This window comes from Esox lucius, chromosome 19 (assembly GCF_011004845.1).
Source record: "Esox lucius isolate fEsoLuc1 chromosome 19, fEsoLuc1.pri, whole genome shotgun sequence".
Lineage (NCBI taxonomy): Eukaryota > Metazoa > Chordata > Actinopteri > Esociformes > Esocidae > Esox > Esox lucius.
The window spans coordinates 973,296-989,373 of NC_047587.1; the positions used below are offsets into that span (position 1 = coordinate 973,296).

General features: G+C 45.4%; 1 protein-coding gene across 3 annotated transcripts; it reads right to left on the bottom strand.

The window, feature by feature from the left end:
* Positions 1-329: 329 nt before the first annotated feature.
* Positions 330-15,816, bottom strand: usp3 (ubiquitin specific peptidase 3). 3 transcript variants are annotated; one of them, XM_013131693.4, is made up of 16 exons: positions 15,393-15,816; positions 15,156-15,186; positions 14,998-15,058; positions 14,709-14,840; positions 13,896-13,979; positions 13,236-13,317; positions 12,528-12,610; positions 12,129-12,242; positions 7,179-7,292; positions 6,668-6,862; positions 6,149-6,255; positions 5,767-5,847; positions 5,347-5,465; positions 4,712-4,825; positions 4,527-4,594; positions 330-2,100 (listed from the first exon to the last, which is right to left on the bottom strand). In XM_013131693.4, exons 1-16 carry the CDS (start codon positions 15,420-15,422, stop codon positions 1,926-1,928), a joined length of 1,590 nt encoding a protein of 529 aa, XP_012987147.1. In that variant the 5' UTR covers positions 15,423-15,816; the 3' UTR covers positions 330-1,925. The 3 variants fall into 3 exon arrangements, with proteins under 3 accessions (XP_012987147.1, XP_012987146.1, XP_019912128.1); XM_013131692.4 differs by lacking the exon at positions 15,156-15,186; XM_020056569.3 differs by lacking the exon at positions 15,156-15,186 and having other exon boundaries at positions 14,998-15,051; positions 15,393-15,411.
* Between the last annotated feature and the right edge of the window lie 262 nt (positions 15,817-16,078).

The following is a 16,078-nucleotide window of genomic DNA, read 5'->3' on the forward strand; positions in this document are numbered from 1 at the left end:
TGTTGATGGATGTCTAAGCAAGTTTGGCACGCGTCCCCTACTAGACCCCAGTAAAATGGTTAGTCATAGATGACAATGCAAGTTTCTAACCCCCGACGTAAATATATTCAGTATCTCACAGACGTGAGTACACCTCTCACATTTTAGTAAATATTTGATTATATCTTTTTATGTGACAACACTGAAGAAATGACACTTTGCTACAATGTACAGCTTGTATAACAGTGTAAATTTGCTGTCCCCTCAAAATAACACAACACACAGCCATTAATGTCTAAACGCTGTCAACAAAAGTGAGTACACCCCTAATTGAAAATGCCACCATCGAGTTACAATTGAAAAAATATTTTTTATTAAGAATTTGCTTTTTCTTATACCAATTTTACTTAAAGGCTAATATTTCTCATATTTTAGGTGTGAGATTAAGCTGATAAACCATTGTCATTGCCCTTTTTGCTCGTTACGAATGGGACAAACCATTGTGGAGGGCATTGTCCATCAGGAAGATAAACATGATAGTAAACAGAGAACACTGATCCACTGACATGATTGTCATTTCCATGATTCTCATACAGAACCTAGAATCCACACATCCTATGTAATCAAATGTGGTGCTCTCTCATCTGAACCTTAAAACAAACCAGAGGAAGAACATCAACATAATCTTTCGGGATGTAGATCCAAATCTCACATTCGTCAAGAAGTTACAGCAGTTCATTATAAGCAATTATTTTCAAATCAAAACATTTGTGAAAATGTAATGGTAAAACTCTCATTCTTTTGAACATAAGTCATACAAGCTTGCTTAGCCTGAAAGCCAAGAGTGAACTAGGAATAAACTTTTTATATTCAAAACCCACAATTATTTAATCCTAAAATAAACAGTGTGAAGTGACTCCCTCTCTGGCCTCATCATCAAATTCCTGAGGTTCACCAAGGACAAAGCTTTATACTTCTGATTTTAAAGTACAGAGACACTTCATGTAGAGTGGTAATTATTTCTTCATCATTTAATAATGATCACCTTTGGAATCTATTACAGTGTCGAAAGTGCTGAAAGTTACCAGAATGTTAAGGCTACGGACCAGGACAGACAGGAATGTCAACACTACGGACCAGGACAGACAGGAATGTCAACACTACGGACCAGAACAGACAGAGGAATGTCAACACTACTGACCAGGACAGACAGAGGAATGTCAACACTACTGACCAGGACAGACAGAGGAATGTCAACACTACTGACCAGGACAGACAGAGGAATGTCAACACTACTGACCAGGACAGACAGGAATGTCAACACTACTGACCAGGACAGACAGGAATGTCAACACTACTGACCAGGACAGACAGAGGAATGTCAACACTACTGACCAGGACAGACAGAGGAATGTCAACACTACTGACCAGGAGGAATGAAGAAAAAAGACTAACAAGGCAAACTATTGGCTTGTCTCTCAAACAGCACACTGCCCTAGAGCACTAATACACTTCTACATAGAACATAGACTTCCACTGGGACTAACTCCCCTCACACAGTCAAACTAAACACTAATCAAAAATCAAGCAGCCATTTAGTTTTCCAGACACTAATAAGATCAATGTCTGATAAAGAAATATTTCAGTCATGCACTTATTAAAAGTTCAGTCATACTAAGTAGAGCTGCTTTAGAGACATGCTGAAGGGATGACAGTCAGGATGAGGACAGAGATGGAAGACTGGTCTGGGGTTGGAAATGGTGTGACGGATGAGGACAGAGATAGAAGACTAGTCTGGGGTTGGAAACGGTGTGATGGATGAGGACAGAGATAGAAGACTAGTCTGGGGTTGGAAACGGACTGAAGAATGACAGACTGGATGAGGACAGAGATGGAAGACTAGTTTAGAATTGGGAACAGTCTGTCACAGCATGCTGTAGGTCCGGTTAAAGCTTGGTGTCCATCTCAGATGAGGCTGTGTCATTTCTCTCTGTGTAGAAGAGAATGTAGGCCTTGGCTTTGACAACGGTCTCCTCTTCGGTGGGCGTCACAGTGCTGTCATTGAAATGGTACCAGCGTCCTTCCTGCCTGCCGTACGCGGTGTAGTGGCCCGACCCAACCCTGGAACACAACAGAAACATACAACGGTGTCATGTCATTAACACTGATACACTTTTTTATGCCTAACCCTAACATGCCACTAAACCAGGGGTGTCAAACCGGTTCCAGGGAGGGCTGAGTGTCTGCAGGTTTTTGGTTTTTCCTTTAAATTGGTTCCCAGTTCAGACCTAAACAACCAGGTGAGGGTTGAAACAAACAAGGTGAGTACAAGGTGAGAGCGGAAACCTGCAGACACTCGGCCCTCCACGGAACCGGTTTGACACCTCTGGACTAAACAGAGGAACAAGACTGAAACCATCAGACTACATGAACTGTATTTGGACCACTAAACTGGACAAAACTTATCTTGTCAAAGAGGCCCTGTTAGCTGGGCCATCCAACACCCAGAAGGTTAATCCTGAAATTTGGTGCTTTTCTACTGCATGGTACCAGCTCGACTCGGTTCGACTCACCTCGCCTTTTTTGCTTTTCCACTGGAAAAGTTAGGATAGTACCTGGTACCAGACTTTTTTTAGTACCTGCTCCTTCGAGGTTCCAAGCGGGCTGAGGCGATACCAAAAGGTGACGTGAAAACAAGGAAAGACTTCTGACTGGACTAGTCATTCAAGGCGCGCAGCAAAGCAAAACAAGCTGTTCTGCTGTTAGCCGTCCTGTGTCAGAAAATGGTTTAAACGAGATGAGAACGGCGCGTCTTTACGGGTCTGTCCATTGCATTGAAATGGGTTAATTCCAGTGCCCGTGCATAGGACCAGACTTGTAAATTTGGGCAATTTTCCCAAAACTCTTCGGGGTTTGGATCTACGCACTGGCGTTGAAATCAACTCGTTATCCCCGTGAGACACACATGAAATGCTGTTTTTGTAACCTACAAGGACCTTGTCTTTTTCCTCTGGGTTTTACTATAGGCTAACTGGCATACATTTCACTGGTCAAAGTAGTCATGTCAAGCCATACAGAAGCAGCCTACCAAGCTTTCTAACAATTTTTGCAGTCTGCAATGTATTAAGACCAATAATAATAATTTTGCTCACGTGGGCTTCCTCATTACTACCGGTAGAAACACTGGCTTGTGTACAGTAGGCTTCTCTTGAGGCAGTCGGCGTGGTATTATAGCCAGCAATTAATTAATGAATTAATGGCATTTATTTATACATTTTAAATCGGGATGGGGGGTTATGTAGGTTGTTTTAAATGTGTTGGTGTTGAGTTGCAGTTATGTCATATACTTTATACTGCAGGGCGATAATGTTATCCAGATTTAGTTTACTTTTTATTTGCCACTTTACTTTCAAACCATGTCAATTTAAAAGAAAATAGATGTTGGAAAACCAACCGAGGCGTGTAGAGCCGGGTCCAGCTGGTACTACGCAGTGGAAAACCAACCGAGGCGTGTAGAGCCGAGTCCAGCTGGTACTACGCAGTGGAAAACCAACCGAGGCGTGTAGAGCCGGGTCCAGCTGGTACTACGCAGTGGAAAACCAACCGAGGCGTGTAGAGCCGGGTCCAGCTGGTACTAGGCAGTGGAAAACCAACCGAGGCGTGTAGAGCCGGGTACAGCTGGTACTACGCAGTGGAAAACCAACCGAGGCGTGTAGAGCCGGGTCCAGCTGGTACTACGCAGTGGAAAACCAACCGAGGCGTGTAGAGCCGGGTACAGCTGGTACTACGCAGTGGAAAACCAACCGAGGCGTGTAGAGCCGGGTCCAGCTGGTACTACGCAGTGCAAAACCAACCGAGGCGTGTAGAGCCGGGTCCAGCTGGTACTACGCAGTGGAAAACCAACCGAGGCGTGTAGAGCCGGGTCCAGCTGGTACTACGCAGTGGAAAACCAACCGAGGCGTGTAGAGCCGAGTCCAGCTGGTACTACGCAGTGGAAAACCAACCGAGGCGTGTAGAGCCGGGTCCAGCTGGTACTACGCAGTGGAAAACCAACCGAGGCGTGTAGAGCCGGGTCCAGCTGGTACTAGGCAGTGGAAAACCAACAGAGGCGTGTAGAGCCGGGTCCAGCTGGTACTACGCAGTGGAAAACCAACCGAGGCGTGTAGAGCCGAGTCCAGCTGGTACTACGCAGTGGAAAACCAACCGAGGCGTGTAGAGCCGGGTCCAGCTGGTACTACGCAGTGGAAAACCAACCGAGGCGTGTAGAGCCGGGTCCAGCTGGTACTACGCAGTGGAAAACCAACCGAGGCGTGTAGAGCCGGGTCCAGCTGGTACTACGCAGTGGAAAACCAACCGAGGCGTGTAGAGCCGGGTCCAGCTGGTACTACGCAGTGGAAAACCAACCGAGGCGTGTAGAGCCGGGTCCAGCTGGTACTACGCAGTGGAAAAGCTACCCATTGACTCCTTCAGTTTGGCACGTGAGCCAGGAATAAGAAATACCATAAAGCAACAGCACCACCCAGTGGCCATGTTGGCGTGGCACTCACCCAGATCCGTGGTGGACGACGACCGCAGCCAGGTCATACAGACAGCCCCCCCGCAGGCTGTTCTCCGGCTGGACACAACAACACCATCAGTCACAGTACATCATACATACAGACCCTGCTGGCCAGCCCTCAGAGAGACAACTCTACGGAAGGTTAGAGGTCAGGGGTCAAAGTCACTGTTTTACCTCCAGTAAGTAGCCCCTCATGTCCAGGTCTCGGAGAGGGAACTCTACGTAAGTGTCTACTTTATTCCTCAGATAGGACGTCCAGTGGAACCTCTTCAGGTGAAGACACAACACCTGTAACAGTCACGGACAGACAGACAACACCAATAATTACTAACCACTGGAAGAGCTCCCTATAGAGGGAAACTAACCACTGGAAGAGCTCCCTATAAAGGGAAACTAACCACTGGAAGAGCTCCCTATAGAGGGAAACTAACCACTGGAAGAGCTCCCTATAGAGGGAAACTAACCACTGGAAGAGCTCCCTATAGAGGGAAACTAACCACTGGAAGAGCTCCCTATAGAGGGAAACTAACCACTGGAAGAGCTCCCTATAGAGGGAAACTAACCACTGGAAGAGCTCCCTATAGAGGGAAACTAACCACTGGAAGAGCTCCCTATAGAGGGAAACTAACCACTGGAAGAGCTCCCTATAGAGGGAAACTAACCACTGGAAGAGCTCCCTATAGAGGGAAACTAACCACTGGAAGAGCTCCCTATAGAGGGAAACTAACCACTGGAATATTCGTTTTATATGTAGGTCATATAGGAATAGGAAAATAAGTAATCAGGAAATTGAAAGAGTGGTCTCATACCTTAGGCAGCTTCTGGACCCAGAACTTCTTTGTGGACTTCTGTTTCTTCTTACATTTATGACACATGTAGAACTCTGTTTCATCTAGCTCCTCCAGATCAGTGAAGCTCCGCAGGCAATCTGATCACAAAAGAGACATTGGAAACAGAACAAACTAACTGCCCAGTGACTTTGTAAGTTACTCTTCCTTTAACTTAAATCCAAATGTGGTTGACTTGTCAAAAACATCTGTCCACACACTCAGCCCTCCACACTGATCTGTCAAATTATGTTGTTGACTTATTCTGTACTCAATTCATGTCAGTACTCAGTGTGTCAGTACTCAAAGTGTGTCAGTACTTATACATGTCTACACTTGGATGTCCAGTTATAATGAACAGAACCTTACAGGCCTAGTCGAAAACTGAACAGAAGAACTGACCCAGTAATGTGCAGGTGGGTCCAGGCTCCTGGTCCTTGGTTCTCTTGTGTCTGAACTGGCTGGGAATGTCCAGAGACAGATCTGAAGACAACAGGGAGGCAATGTAGCCATTAGCTAGCAAGAAACAACTGAAACACCTGTTTATTTCCTGGACTGGATGACCTGAAGCGGCACCCAGCCGTGGGGAGGGGTGTGACGGGGGACGACAGGGGAGTGACGGGGGAGTGACGGGGGTGTGACGGGGGACGACGGGGGAGTGACGGGGGAGTGACGGGGTGCGGCGGGGGAGTGACGGGGGACGACGGGGGAGTGACGGGGTGCGGCGGGGGAGTGACGGGGGTGTGACGGGGGTGTGACGGGGGACGACAGGGGACAGACTTACCAAGGAAGGGGTCATATTTTCGAGACTCGGTCCCACAGACGAGGCAGTTGACTTCATTCTGCAGAACGCCGCCGAATATAGACGTGACCACAGTGGAACTCCCGTTTCTTAAAGGAAATAAGAGATATTTTACAAATCACATTGCATTACAGTAGCAGGCACTGGCTTCAAAAACATTTCCAGCTAGATTACTGCATCCCAAACACAGCCCGCCCCAAACACATGCAAGACCTCCTTCAGATTAACTGATCATCATGTCCTACAGGACCGGGACACACAAGAACACCCTGAAAGAAAAACAGCATTGGATCCAGAAGGAGCGACAGGACAGGGCAGGACAGGGCAGGACAGGGGAGGGCAGGGGAGGACAGGGGAGGACAGGACAGGGTCGGGCAGGACAGGACAGGGGAGGGCAGGACAGGGCAGGACAGGGCAGGGGAGGGCAGGGGAGGGCAGGACAGGACAGGGCAGGGGAGGGCAGGACAGGACAGGGCAGGGGAGGGCAGGACAGGCTCTTACATGCAGCGTTTGCCTGCAGGTGGGGCCAGTTTGACGTGGTTGTGGGGGGCCGCGGGGTCAGCTGGGGGTTGAACCCCATCCTCACGCTGGGGGGCAGCAGGGGTTTTGGCTCCATTCCGGTTTCCCTGCAGCTCTCTATGGAGATGATCCAACAGGTAACGCATGAACTCATGAGCATCCTGCTGCTGGTACCCTCTGGACAGAGACAAGACGTGACAGCCAATCAATGAGGAGAGAGGGACAGGTCAGCCAATCAATGGAGAGAGAGGGACAGGAAAGGTCAGCCAATCAGGTCAACCGCAGCACTAATAATGACCACGCAAACCCTCTCGGGTGGAACAATACATGAAGCTTGTAAACCAATGCCTTACAGCACAGGTTCACAGGGCTGGACTGACCAACCGGCTGTATGACTGACCGACAAATTTAAATAACAAGATCATGTGGGTAAATTCAGCCATTTCATGTATGATCCAGATAAACCAGTGCATGCGACACATGGTGTTAGTACCTGAAGCTGGGCATGATCTTCCAAACGACATAGAATAAGGAGTCTGGGCTGAAGGCAGTAGGGTTTCCCTGCCACAGAGAACACAGGGTCTTCCTGAACTCCTCCACCAGAGACCTGGGAAACACAGAGCCTGTCAGTACCGGACACCTTCTACAGCAGAACATATTCAGTTCAACATTCGGACTGTAAACCACCTGGTCTAACTGGACATGGAAACAGATTTTATGTGGCTGATTTTGGCCAGGCCGCATAAGCAGAGCAACAGACTCTTGTTAAATAGCGTAGTGGTTAGAGAAGCGGAACTGCAAACAGTAGGTCCTGCGTTCGAATCTCGTCACAGTCAAAACTAATTATGTATTAGGATTTGTTCGGGATAGACAAAAACTTTGCTGGCTACAACCTTCAGTAGCTACGTTATAGAAAGCCTAAAATATAACTTTACTGTTTTACTGTATTGCAACTATTTCTGGTGGATTTTCAAAGTAGGCATCGGTGCATGTTTTTTAGGGTCATATATGCTAGATCCAAACCCATTGGGCAGTAAAAGATTAGGGGTTTCCACGATTCTCTCTTCTTTTCACTTGACTCCAAAGACAGTTATTGTCACCTATATTGATAGTTTTTGTATCAATGTCATTCACGAATGAAAGAAAAACTAACGTTGTTGTGCCATGAAATTCAATAGCTTTGGCAGTGTAAAGTTCATCTTCAGTCTCGCCACCAATTGATCAATTAGTAAGTCAGAAGATACTGGTAAGCCTATTACTGGTTAATAAGCTTTTATAACAGCCAGTGGCAAAAGCCATATAGTTCATAGATGCTATTTGTGTTTGAAGTAAACTTAAGAAACATGAGTCAGTTTAACACAACGCTCAATGGTGTCTAGCGAAATATTCAAACCTGACGAGACGTTAATGCGTGACAAAATGATTTAATGTCGAAACAATTTACCGACACTCAGCAAATGTGTTAGTGCTGTGGTGTAGTGGTTAAGGACAAACTCTCACGTGAGAGACTCAGGTTCGAATCCAGGGAGGGCAACAACATACATCACTCCTCATTGTGGGCCGGCTGAACAAGGCTTGCCTGGTTCCTTTTCTGGTTTTTATTGTTCTTATACAAATTTTAAGTGATGCTATTTAAAGTAATGCTACAGTATCCAGAAATGTCTTAACTTCCAATATGAGAATTATGAGTTGTTATCTGGTTAGCTAACAATGGCAAATATTTGAGCAAATTACTGTTAAATACATATTGGGTTTAAAATAATGAACACAAACTTTCAAAGGATGTTTTTGTGAATTAAAAACCAGAAAAGGAAACAGGCAAGCCTAGTTCAGCCGACCCACAATTGAAAGTGATGAATCTTCTTGCCCACGGAAGTCCATGCTTATCAAGAGTAGGTATGGCGTCTCAACATTACATATTTTTGTCCCGCATTAACAGCACACAAAGTTTGAATATTTATAGATATAGAATGCAACCAGCCAAAGTGGCTAGTAAGAGTGACTGTGTTACCCGCCACAGCCGAATTCCACCCACATTTGGCGGGTGGGCGGGTGCCAATGTCAAGCCCTGGTGCACACCCTTAAACTAACTTGGTTGAAGGACCTTTTGATTTTATTACAGCACTCAGTCTTTTTGGGTAGGAGTCTATTAGCACGGCACATCCTAACGTGGCAATATTTGCCCACTCTTCTTTACAAAATGTGTGCTTTGGGTCATTGTAATGCTGAAAGGGGAACTCCCTCTTCATCTTCAGCTTTCTAACGGACACCTGAAGGTTTTGTGCCAACATTTCCTGGTATTTGGAACTGTTCATAATTCCCTCCACCCTGACTAAGTCCCCGGTTCCAGCTCAAGAAAAACAGCCCCAAAGCATGATGCTGCCACCACCATGCTTCACTGTGGGTATGGTGTTCTTTGGGTGATGTGCGGAGTTGTTTTTGCGCCAAACATACCTTTTGGAATTATGGCCAAAAAGTTCAACCTTGGTTTCATCAGACCATAACACATTTCCCCATGTGATTTTGGGAGACTTGATGTTTTTGCAAACTTCAGCCGGGCGTGGATGTTTTTCTTTGTAAGAAAAGGCTTCTGTCTTGCCACCCTACCTGATAGCCCATTCATATGACGAATACAGGAGATTGTTGTCACGTAGCACACAGCCAGTACTTGCCAGAAATTCCTGCAGTTCCTTTAATGTTGCTGTAGGCTTCTTGGAAGCCTCCCTGACCAGTTTTCTTCTTGTCTATTCATCCATTTTGGATGGATGTCTAGTTCTTGGTAATGTCTCTGTTGTGCCATATTTTTCTCCACTTGATGATGACTGTCTTCACTGTGTTCCATGGTATATCTAATGCTTTGGAAATTCTTTTGTACCCTTCTCCTGACTGATATCTTTCAACCATGAGATCCCTCTGATGCTTTGGAAGCTCTCTGCGGACCATGGCTTTTGGTCTGAGACGCAACTAAGAAAATGTGAGGAAAATCCTACTAGAACATCTGAACATTGTGATTAATCAGAGTCACTTTAAATGATAGCAGGTGTGTAATGACTTCTATTTAACATGAGTTTGAATGTGATTGGTGATTGGTTAACCCTCTGAGGACGGATTAGGCGGTAGCTCCCACGCCCGGGGCGTATTTGCATAACAATTACATAGTATTACATATTTTCAAAACGGTTTGTAATAGAGAGATTCTGTTTACTTTGCTGTTTCAACGAGAGTCCGATGAAAACGCAGATGCGCTTTGTGTTTACTTGGCATATTTCCTTGTTGTTGTCATCCTGTCCAAATGAAACCAAAACCTTGTGCACCTGACCAATGGATGGGCTGTTGAGTGACAGCATCCAATGGAAGGCTGTTGCCATGCAGAATAGTTTATTTTACCCAATCTGGGGAAGGTTTCTGTTGCGTATTTGATCCAATCATAAGGTTGCTGGGTGGGACGTAAGTTTTGTTTTCTTCATTTGCTCATTCTGACTGTAGAAGAGGTTGTAGCAGTATGTCAGCTTAGCTAGCATGCTAACTTAGCATTAGCGAACGTTTTAGCATTGTGTCCTTGCGTAACGCTAACTTGTTGAAAAGACAAAGAAAGGATTTGTGTTTTCAACAGTTTTATAAGTATTATTATTAGTATAAAATGGCAAAACGTAAAAACACTTTTACTAAATGTTGCCATAGTCCGTTATGGTTATCAAACGTTGGATAGCTGAGTTACCAGACAACAAAGGACGAATGCTAACAACAGGCTAATGCTAACGCAAGTACAGTCTGGTAAGTAACATCTAATAACCTATTTATCATGAAATAATGTAATACAAATGTGATCATTATAGATATTGTCTGCTTTGCGTATTTGGAATGGGAGATCTGTTTCACATGGCTGTGTGTGGTCTGAATTCAATCATATAGAAAATAATTATGGGTGTCATAATCATATTGTCCTGTATGCACATAAGGTGAATTATTATTTAATTGTTCTGTTCACTTTTATTGTGATACAATGCATATTTGTGTAAGAAATAGGGTTAGAAAAGTGTTTTTGGAATGTGTTTGGGTTGAGGTACCGTGGTGGTTGATTTCAATGAAAAATTGTGTCAAAAACATGTTGGACAAAAGGCAAATTATTTCATTTTTCTGTTCACATTCATTGTGAAGCCTTTTCTTACACAAATGTGCATTGTGTTTGCACAGAACATTTGTATTGGGAGTATCACTCCATATGAGTGTGTTATGGTCAGAATTCAATGATATATAGAAAAAATCTGATTTTGCTTATGAAATTATTTACTTAATTGTGCATTTTTCCCTAAAACACTACCTTATAAGAACATTAACATGCAAGCTTATATTAGCTGAGGTAATTTGGAATAATTTGATGCCAAATACACAATGATCGATTCACATTACATATTGTTTATAAGCCCAAATATAAAAGTAGTGACACCCAAACATTTTAAGCGCAGTACTCAGAGGGTTAATTCTGAACACAGCCACATCCAGTTATAAGAGGGTGTGCACACTTATGCAACCAAGTTATAGTAAGGTTTTTATTTTTCAATTTCCCCCCTCGAAGATTTCAGTTTATTTTTCAATTGAAATGTTCACATTATAGGTAAGTGGAAATATTTCTGATATGATTTACCTTTGTCTCATTCTTTTACATCACAAAAACCTGGCATTTTAACAGGGTGTGTAGACATTTTATATCCACTGTTGGTGACGATAACTGACTTTTTCTGTCAAGTGAAATAACGAGAGAATCGCGTAGCCACCAAGTTTTTGTCTATCCTGCACAAATCCTAATGCACATTTCAAAAATCTACCAAAACTGTTTTATTTTAGGCTCCCTATAACATAGCTACTGAAGGTTGTAGCCAGTGAAGTTTGTCTGTCCTGAACATGTCCTGAGGCATAATGTGTTTTGACTGTGACAGGAGTCAAATGCAGGACCGGTTGTTCCGTAGTCCGTGTCTCTAACCACTACGCAATTAAACAAGGGGTAGTCAATCAGTCAGTCGGTCAGTAAGAGACATAAGCTCTTCTAGGCAGGCTCCAGTTACGTGGTCCGGCAATAATTGAAACATTCATGTCGTTTTTAGTTTAAGGGTTTAACTGCCCTGGGAGCCCAAGAAGGAATCCAACAGCTAACATGAATAAAGTGTTTTGCTTGAAGAGAAACGGCTGAACTAATGACAGAACATTACCAAGAACATTTGAGAAACAGAAACTCTCTTCATGATCTGATTGTTAGAGGGGGTAATCAGTTACGACGACTTATTGTTTAGGTTGTGACCCCGGGCCCTGCTCCCGCCAGATGGGCAGTCCACCTCCAAAATGATTCCATCATTTACTGGTGTAAACATTGGGAGTTCTAGACTTAGATCTTTCATAGAACACTGCACATTGTCACACACACACACACACAGCTGAAGAACCTTACACACTGGTGTCTCCCTGGCTGCGGGTGTGGTACATCCTCCGTCCTGCAGTCTTCCCGCTCCTCAGTGCCACCGCTGGCAGCTCCTTGAAATAACAGCTGAATAGCTGGATGTTACTGGAGAACCAAACACAGACAGACGGTCAACATCCCAGCCCATCAGAGACAGACGGTTGACGGTCGAGCTCCGCATGTTGGAGGCAAAGACTCAACTGTCCTAAATCTGTTATTAAAAAAGTTTGAAAATGTTCAGGGTTAATGAACATTTTCTCAATAACCCAATTTTGTTACTGTTGCTTGTTATTAAAAATATATATATTTTAGTTGTGAAAAAGGGAGAAAAAATAACAGAATTGGTCCACCTGTTTCCTGATTCTAACTAAGCCTAGCTGAGACATTCACCTGAGGGACTGCAGGATGGCGTTCATGAAGCAGGTGTTGCCAAGGTTACGCAGCCCTGTGGCACAGAGAGTGGAGGCCCCGCCCTGAGAGGGATGCCAAGAGAGAGCAGAGATAAACCAACAAATGTCAGAATGTTTGGACCAACATGTACCTGAACATGTACCTGAACATGTACCTGAACATGTACCTGAACATGTACCTGAACAGACAACAATACACAGGGCTTGTTCTAGGCATGAGCATCATAAGTGGTCACTTAAGGTCCCAGACCTCTAGGAGAGGGGGCCACAAATCACATTTTGCTGCAGGCTCCAAAAGGCTAGATCCGGCCCTGATTACACAAATTCATTGTAATCCCAGTCAGTCATAATCTATCAAATTCATTGTAATCCCAGTCATTCATAATCTATCAAATTCATTGTAATCCCAGTCATTCATAATCTATCAAATTCATTGTAATCCCAGTCATTCATAATCTATCAAATTCATTGTAATCCCAGTCATTCATAATCTATCAAATTCATTGTAATCCCAGTCATTCATAATCTATCAAATTCATTGTAATCCCAGTCATTCATAATCAAATTCATTGTAATCCCAGTCATTCATAATCTATCCAGATAGTCCTAAAAGTTTAATCTGTTAAAACAGTGGTGGGATGACAGCACGGGAATGTCTGTAAAGATAATGTCCAAAGAGAATCCTTACATTGTCTTTCAGCAGTTTGCTGTTTGGAGAGCTGCTCTCCAGGAGTTTCCTCTTCAGGGTTCTGTCAGCAGTCAGTGGTGCACTAGAGGAGAGGATTCCATTAAACATACAGACTGTTTATCATTGATGACATGTTCTCAGGTTTCTGCTGCTACAAGCACTGTGTAGGAACATGTCAGTAATGGTACGCTATTTTCTATAGGGCCCTCCCGTCAATCTGAGAGGAATGGGCCCTGGTCAGAAATAGGGCCCTATAAGGAATAGGGTGTCATTTAGTAGTTATCTCTGTCAGGGGGGAACCGCGCAACCTCTCTGTCAGGGGGGAACCGCGCAACCTCTCTGTCAGAGTAGAAACAGGTGGTTCCCTTAGAAGGAGCCAAAACCAAGCATTTAATTTTGAATTAGGTCAGAAGGTGTTTCATGGCTGTATGATGGGAGCCATTAGGGCAGTCAGTGTACAGAGACCTGGGAAAGTTCCAACCAGAGAAAGACTGTGTTAGATTGGCGTGTTTCTATTTGGTCCGACTTGTTTCACATCAACACGTCCACACAAACCCATATAATCATGCCAGTTATTTGGTTAAGGGACACAGTGCTCATGTTAAAAACCATTAATAATCATCTTAACAGGAGTACCTGACTGTCACATCCCATACTCACTTTTCCAGACTTTGTAGATGTTCTCTCACCTTCTGCACCTGACCCAGCCTGGTGTCGTTCACTACGAAGTCGTCACATCGGTAACTAGACAGTGAAACAGAAAACACCTCGGTACACTACTCATGGGACTAAACAGATCCCACCCCTTCACATCTGTGGCCTGGATAGCAGGGGGTTGCCAGGGGAGTGGCCTGGATAGCAGGGGGTTGCCAGGGGAGTGGCCTGGATAGCAGGGGGTTGCCAGGGGAGTGGCCTGGATAGCAGGGGGTTGCCAGGGGAGTGGCCTGGATAGCAGGGGGTTGCCTGGGGAGTGGCCTGGATAGCAGGGGGTTGCCAGGGGAGTGGCCTGGATAGCAGGGGGTTGCCAGGGGAGTGGCCTGGATAGCAGGGGGTTGCCAGGGGAGGGGCCTGGATAGCAGGGGGTTGCCAGGGGAGGGGCCTGGATAGCAGGGGGTGGCCCGGGGAGGGGCCTGGATAGCAGGGGGTTGCCAGGGGAGGGGCCTGGATAGCAGGGGGTTGCCAGGGGAGGGGCCTGGATAGCAGGGGGTTGCCAGGGGAGGGGCCTGGATAGCAGGGGGTAGTCGGGAGTGGTTGGGGTAGTTGGAGGGGCCAGGGGAGCAGTCAGCGCAGCAGTGGGACCAGGGGAGTGGTCGGGGGCAACAGGGGGGCCAGGGGAGGGGTCAGGATAGCAGGGCGGGCCAGGGGAGGGGTCAGCGTAGCAGGGGGGCGAGGGGAGGGGCCATGGTAGGTGTAGCTGGGGGACCGGGGGTTAGCCGGGGGAGTGGGGGGTTAATGCATGGGGGGTCCACTCACCAGAAGGTGCTGTAACTAATGCAGTCCATACAGACCAGGTGTTGAGACTGCTGCTTGTCACATCTCTTCTGACCTCCAGCTGCCGGACTCTGGCTGTCCTCATAGTGCTTCTTAGCATGACCATTCACATATCTGTGAAACACATCACATGGAGGCAACTAAATGTCTTGGCAGTTTAAAATAGACAATAGTATTTCACAGCAGTCACATGGACCTCCATTTACATTTTAAAGCTTAAGTGTGTCCTGGTCAAAGAGAGAACTTCAGAGTGTAGCGTGCCAATACTAACCTTCCACAATGAACACTTAGACAGGTGAGACATACCCAAGGACTTTTGTTTGACCTGCAAACTAGACAACAGAAAATATTAATCAGAACTGCTATAGTATAGCATCACCGTCAGAACATTCCACATCCGTCCCTAATTCAGACAAGAAGTCCCCAAACCTTCTTCATCAACGAAGCGGTAGAGCAAACACTGTCAACAAAAAGGGGGAGCGGGACACTATGAGAACTAAGAAACAACAGTAGAGCTTAAGCAATGAGAATATTAAGTTTGAAATCTGTGGCATAAGAAAGATATAACCTAGACCGCAAGGGGCTATTTCGTTATTAGCTAATGTTGTTATCTTGTAGTAGTTAGCCACTGTAGCCAGTTATAAACTGAAACCGTAGAACACTTACCGCTGCAACACCAGGAGGATGGGGAACCATTGGGAAAGCCCGAATAATCTATGGAAGTGCACACACTAGAGTTCAAATGAGGACACTCCATCAGAGCTTTAGCTAGCGAACGACTACAGCACAAGTTTTAGCAAGCGTTTTTACTAGGGTCGGACGCCTGTGTTGTTGTGCTAGCTAGCTTTAGGGAAATCTAGCTACGTTTGCTAGCTAGCGGATTAACTCTTGTGTCTTGAATACGTGATTGCTACGTTTACTTAATTACAGCCAGCAAACGAAAGCAGCATCACACCATATAAACAGCGTTATTCATGTAGCTATCTTAGTTTGAGATCACGCCGATAGGAGCCACATTCGAACTGAAGCCTTCCACGTCAAAAGTGGCTTCAAATTATTTCTACGAAATCGTAGGAAATGACGTAGCCGGCCAGACAAAAAAACACCAAAGATGGTTGAACTTAATAAAGACGGCCAACAAATTGACCGAACGGAAAACGCTGTTGGGTGTGTCCCAGAGCGAGATATCTCACTGGCTCATGCCTTTTGCCCCCGCCCCGAACAGAAAACATTAGTTAATGAGCTCTGGGGCACAGCTGTGCGGGGAAAATAAGCAGACGAAGGCCTGGATCCTCGAGTAGGATGTCTTGGTTCCGGCACTGTCTATCCTCTGTTTAGAAATTTAACTCGGT

Bases quoted from the DNA above. Each gene is read 5' to 3' on its own strand.
- usp3 (XM_013131692.4), bottom strand. From the start codon at position 15,483: ATGGAGTGTCCTCATTTGAACTCTAGTGTGTGCACTTCCATAGATTAT. The intron at 6,256-6,667 runs GTAAGAGCCTGT...ATTTCCTTTAAG, and splicing joins CCTGCAGGCAAACGCTGCAT to AAACGGGAGTTCCACTGTGG. The intron at 5,466-5,766 runs GTCAGTTCTTCT...TTTTGTGATCAG, and splicing joins ACCCACCTGCACATTACTGG to ATTGCCTGCGGAGCTTCACT.